At 37.8% G+C, this 5709-nt stretch overlaps 1 protein-coding gene across 1 annotated transcript; it reads left to right on the plus strand.

Annotated features, from left to right (window-relative positions):
• The first annotated feature begins 2977 nt into the window (after positions 1-2977).
• On the plus strand, positions 2978-5548 carry LOC107044872. The gene is made up of 2 exons (XM_015266929.1): positions 2978-2985; positions 3329-5548. The coding sequence occupies exon 2, from the start codon at positions 3334-3336 to the stop codon at positions 4387-4389; it is 1056 nt and encodes a 351-aa protein (XP_015122415.1). The 5' UTR covers positions 2978-2985; positions 3329-3333; the 3' UTR covers positions 4390-5548.
• Positions 5549-5709: the final 161 nt, after the last annotated feature.

A 5709-nucleotide genomic window follows, 5' to 3' on the forward strand; every position in this document is an offset into this window, starting at 1 on the left:
AAATATGTCTCCATACCTTTCTCCTCTCACGAAAATAATTGAGACAAATTTAATTATTTGAGCTGAGAAATTTAATTAAAATAGGAGCATATTTCAATAAAAAAAATGAATTGATTGGTATGAGAAGTAATGTATACCTGCCCAGTTATATTTTGGACGAAACTGTCAGCGTGCTCTCCCCAAAATATCATCCTGATGACCCTGTCAGTAAGATTTGTGAAAATCATTTTCACACAACCCTGGTTCCAGGAATAATCAGTGGGTCCTGGACTCTCTCTTCTTCGAATGACTCCCAGCAGTGGCCTATAAAATAAAACATTTATTAATTTTTATTGCTTTATTTGATATAGGCAAGCGTGGGGTAAAAGTGACATGTAGGGTAAAATGAACCTGTAAGAAATTGTTTTATTGTTCATTTTTTAAATTTTCATGTTCCAAGAAACATAAACAGATGACTGAAATATTTGGCAATTAGTGAATTGATAGGCTGGCAAGTAGCACTTCCTAGTAACGCAAAAATAAAAATGATACAAATAATTCGCTAATGACTAAGTACACCTGCAAGTGGGGTTGGAAAATTTTATTTCAGTTATACTTCAACGGTATTATTTAATATTGAATTCAATACATTCTTAAACAATTCACCAAGGCATTTATTACTGTAGATAACCATTATATAGCCCGAGAAAGATATTTCATGGCGTTAATAGCCAATACATCAGTTTAAATGAAAAAGAGTCCGTTTTACCCAATCCTGCTCTAAATTTTCTCTTTATATTCGTTTTTTTCAACACAATAGAAATATCGAAATAGCGACTGAATGTGTTTCATAACCTACAATTCAAATAACGTTACATTTATGTAGGTAATTTTTTTTTCAATTTGAGTTTTCGTGTTCAGCCTGTAAAAGTCGATTTTTACTACACATTAACATTTCATAGTTTATAATAATGATGAAAAATTATTATTAAATTAATACTTACATGATATTGTATCCAGGCTCCAAATAATCGACATCGTCATTCGATGCAAGCGTAAAAAAGTCGATCTCATTGTCAGCCTCTGCCATGATGTGTAGACAGATTTCTTTTTGTCACATAAAATAATTTTCCAACGAACAGCAATTTTTTAACAGCACAAAAACCACTGAAGACGGGAGGTGCTAAGTTTTGGCGGCAAACGTTGTTGCCGACTTGTCGCTCTATAAAAATGGGATACGTCATTTCCATGAGTTAGCCGCATAATTTCATCGTGAATTATTATGATGAATTAAAAAAATCCATTCCGTTCAATTAAAAAAAGATTAGCACATTCAATTGAAAAAATCAATTGAAAAAATAGTTAATTCAGTATAAATAACAATTAAAAACAAATTCTGTGTAAATAATGCTATGTGGCAATCATGGAGAACCTCTATTCTCCATGGTGGCAATTTAGTCGAAACGACACTCTATGTCGATTTCATACGTTCGTGGCTGAACTGTCAGTTCGACTTCGACTTTCGATTTTCGATTCGATTACCTTCAATTCGAGTTCGCATCCGACGCCATTATGCTTTCCTTTATATGATAGGAATTGTCAGGAATGTAAAATCGAACATATTATAATCAATTGTATACTGAATGCAGAATCTAATGATCTAAAAGTCTTTTCCTTTTACGTGTATTCACCTGAAACCCGGCCCGAATATTTTTTCTACGGAATTGTTGCTACTGCGAAATAACTATCTATTTTGAAGAAATCCTCCGATTCTACTCTCAGCGTTAGATCTTAATCCTTCAAACATTATTTCATCTCGTCTAATGTCTTAGTAAAAGAATAAAATATTTGAAATTCTGTAGAAAAAGGTTTTTTTTTAGTGGCAATGCAACTCGTTGAACTGCTATTGGAGAATTGATTACTGGGAAGTAGAAATTTTTGAAAAATACAAAGAAATGAAAAAGAAAGCCAAGTCAGCAATGTCGAATAAACGAAAATAATGCACAATCAGATTTCTATAAGAGAAATAGTTTCAAATCGAATGAGGATTTTAAAAAAATTCTTGATGAAATAAAAAATTAGTAGAAGGAGGACCAACGTCCTTGGCGCGGATCAGAAGATGGAGAATTAGATCAAAGAGGATAGACCTGAGTAGAGGCCCGGATCGGGGGTTTGACTGACTCCAAAAATGTTAGTTGGTACCCCACGGGAAAGGCGGCGTCCCGGTCGAATTGTCGGTAAATGTGAATCGGGTGCGTGAGTAACTCGGCAGCAGCGTTGCCAACCATACCATTATCATGGTATCTATACCATGAAACTGGCTCCGATACCATGTACCATGATGCCCGTCGTGGTATCATGGTATACCATTTTTCACGCGAGGAATGAAGGGAATGTTCTAAAAATTCATTATCTTCGGATAACTTTATTAAATATTTTAATGCTTTTCTTTCCTGAAAATTGCATTGATTATATGGCTTCTATCAGCAGCTGAAATTTTTTCAATGAATCTCCAATGACAATAAAAAAAGTTGGTTTAAAAAAAACATCCGTCTCTGTCCAGTACGAGTTTTAACTTATCGCTTGTCATTGATGCCGTTTGACACTCAAACCTTGTTGGTAGAAGTGATAATCGATCTTCGTTTGAATTGTTGGTACATCGAATTTCATGAAAAATTTGAGGTTTAAGAATGGTAAAGCGGACACTATTCAGGAACACCAAGAGCGCCAGCGACTCTCGGAAGGACCATCAGTCGATAAAATGGAATTTGTCCGATGGAATATCCGACGAATCATGTACAGCGAGACAAAAATTGCATAAAATTCGTTACAATTCGTTTTCTTGCCACAACAGCTAATATTCACTAGCGGTGTGTCCTCCATAACTCGTCACAAGAACTGCTTGATAGGTGCCGGCACTCCCTTTTGAAATTCCTCCACGAGAATCACAACTATTTGTAAAAAAGTTTGCGTATTTTGATCACAATCTTGCTGTAAATACCACAGGTAAATATCGATGAATGACATTGAGCTGNATCCGACGAATCATGTACAGCGAGACAAAAATTGCATAAAATTCGTTACAATTCGTTTTCTTGCCACAACAGCTAATATTCACTAGCGGTGTGTCCTCCATAACTCGTCACAAGAACTGCTTGATAGGTGCCGGCACTCCCTTTTGAAATTCCTCCACGAGAATCACAACTATTTGTAAAAAAGTTTGCGTATTTTGATCACAATCTTGCTGTAAATACCACAGGTAAATATCGATGAATGACATTGAGCTGCACTTACGGTTTCAATATAAGGTTAGAATTTCCAGCAGTACTGACCGAAAAACTTGCTTCAGGTAATATGGAAGACAAAGATAATGCATGTCGAACACCACCAAAAAAGAAATCGAGAGTCAAACAAGGGAGTAAACCTAAAGTCGCCCAGAAGTTTCGAGATGATTGGCTGCAGATGAATGAGTTCAAGTCTTGGCTACAGCGTGTTCCTGCTAATCCTCTCAAAGCCAGATGTAAATTGTGTTCTCAGGAATACACTGCTGATATATCTGTATTGAAGACACATGCCAAAACAGATAAACACAAAGAGAGGGAAAGACCACTGAAGAACACAAACATAAAAATGACTCAGTTTCTTCAACGTGAAAACGGCACTGGAGACCCCTTAGACACTGCGGAAATAAAAATTGCTGTATTCTGTGCCGATCACAAAATTGGCTACAACGCATTGGATCACCTGTCAGACCTGCTGAAAGAATGTTTCCCGGATTCCAGAATTGCTCAAAAAATGGCTGTGAAACGAACCAAGGGAACGGCAATTATCAAAAATGTCATTGGCAAGACGGAAAGGCGCATACTTGCGGAGAAGCTGAAGAACACTAAATTCAGCATTATGACAGACGAATCCACAGACATTTCGGTTACTAAAACAAGTTGTCTGCTTGTGAGATATTTTGATGAAGAAGAAGGCAAGGTTGTATGGAAATTTTGGGACTTGATACAGGTTTTGGAACCTGGGAAGATAACAAGTGCAACAGCAGAACACTTGTACAGCAACATCATCAAAAGCTTCACAGAGCGAGGAGTTCCAATGAAAAATGTCGTAGGCTTTGGATCTGATGGTTGCAGCGTTATGATGGGTGTGCATAAGTCCGTTGCTAGTCGTTTGAAGCGAGGTTATCCACACATTACGATCCTAAAGTGCATTTGCCACTCGCTGCATATTTGTGCAAGCGAAGCTTGTAAACAATTACCACGTAGTTGTGAAGGCTTAGCTCGCAATATCTACAATTTTTCAATAGCAGTTGTAAGAAGCAAAGTGAGTACGTGGAATTCCAGATATTTACGAACGTTGAAATCCACAAACTCTTGCATCCATCCCAGACACGTTGGTTGTCGTTAGTATCAGTGGTAGACAGAATTCTCGAACAATGGCCTGCTCTGCTATTGTTTTTCAATGATCAGTGGTAAGCACTCAAGTTGAAGGCGGCAGAGTCCATTCACGAAAGTTTGAATGATCCGTTCAATAAACTGTTCTTGTTCTTCCTACAGTGGGTTCTTCCCAAATTCACTGAACTCAACAGATATTTTCAGTCTGCCAAAGTTGTAATCACAGATCTTCATGAGGCCATGGTTGATCTGTATAAGATCCTCCTTTATGGTTTCTGAGGATAAATCCCATTATCTTCCAATTGAAGAGATGTATCTGGGGGCACAGGTACTACAAGAGCAGCAGAGCATGAAGATCCAGGAGCGCCCGGATCTACTGAAACATTTTCGAGAGAAATTTCAGGCCTTTTTGATCTCTGCCTGTCTTGAGGTACGAAAGCGATATGATTTGAGAATAGTTTTTTGGAGAACCTGAGAATTTTCAAGCCCAAATACGCGCTGTCAAGCACTGAACGAGAGAAAACGCCTTCTCTCATTCCTCTTCTAGTCACGCTCTCCAGAGTTTATGCCAAAGAGAATTACCAGGACATTGATGACGAGTGGCGCCGGCTTTGCTGCTACCTTCTTGACAACGAGATGAAGGGACTGGACACTGATGTATTCTGGGCGAAACTGTTGGCCCTGAAGAACGATGGCGATGTCCATTTGTTTCAGAATTTGAGTCGCTGCGTTCTCAATGTGTTATCGCTTCCCCATTGAAATGCCGACAGCGAAAGAGTGTTCTCCAAAGTCAACCTCATAAAGACGAAATTGAGAAATCGCCTCATCGTATCCACCGTTCGAGGTACTCTGTTTACTATCTAGCATGTCGTGGTTAGCGGTGGCTTTGTTGCTTTCAGACCTACCAAAGAGATGTCGAGGATGACCAAAGACTCACTCCACGATAAGCCAAAGAAATCCAAAAGTATGGCAGAGCAAGACGAAGAAGATGACGGAGCGGATGTGATGTTCGAGGATGTCTAAATTGAGACTTGAGATTATTCAATATTTATATTATTAAAAAATGTTCAAGATGACGGAGGTAATACTCTATTCAAAGAAGTCCAGATTGAGACTTGAGATTATTTAATATTTATATTATTAAAAAATTATTCGAGGAAGTCTCGATTGAGAGTTACGATTGTACTAATATTTGTGTTAATTTGTATTATTAAAAAAAGTTTATGATACAAAACTTTTTAATTTTCTCCAAGAACCCTATTTTATCGGCGGATACCATTATTACCTCTGAAATACCATTATTTTTCCCACCCCATACCATGATCCGAGCGCC

Source organism: Diachasma alloeum, unplaced genomic scaffold, assembly GCF_001412515.2.
Source record: "Diachasma alloeum isolate Michigan unplaced genomic scaffold, Dall2.0 Dall_scaffold_00829, whole genome shotgun sequence".
NCBI lineage: Eukaryota > Metazoa > Arthropoda > Insecta > Hymenoptera > Braconidae > Diachasma > Diachasma alloeum.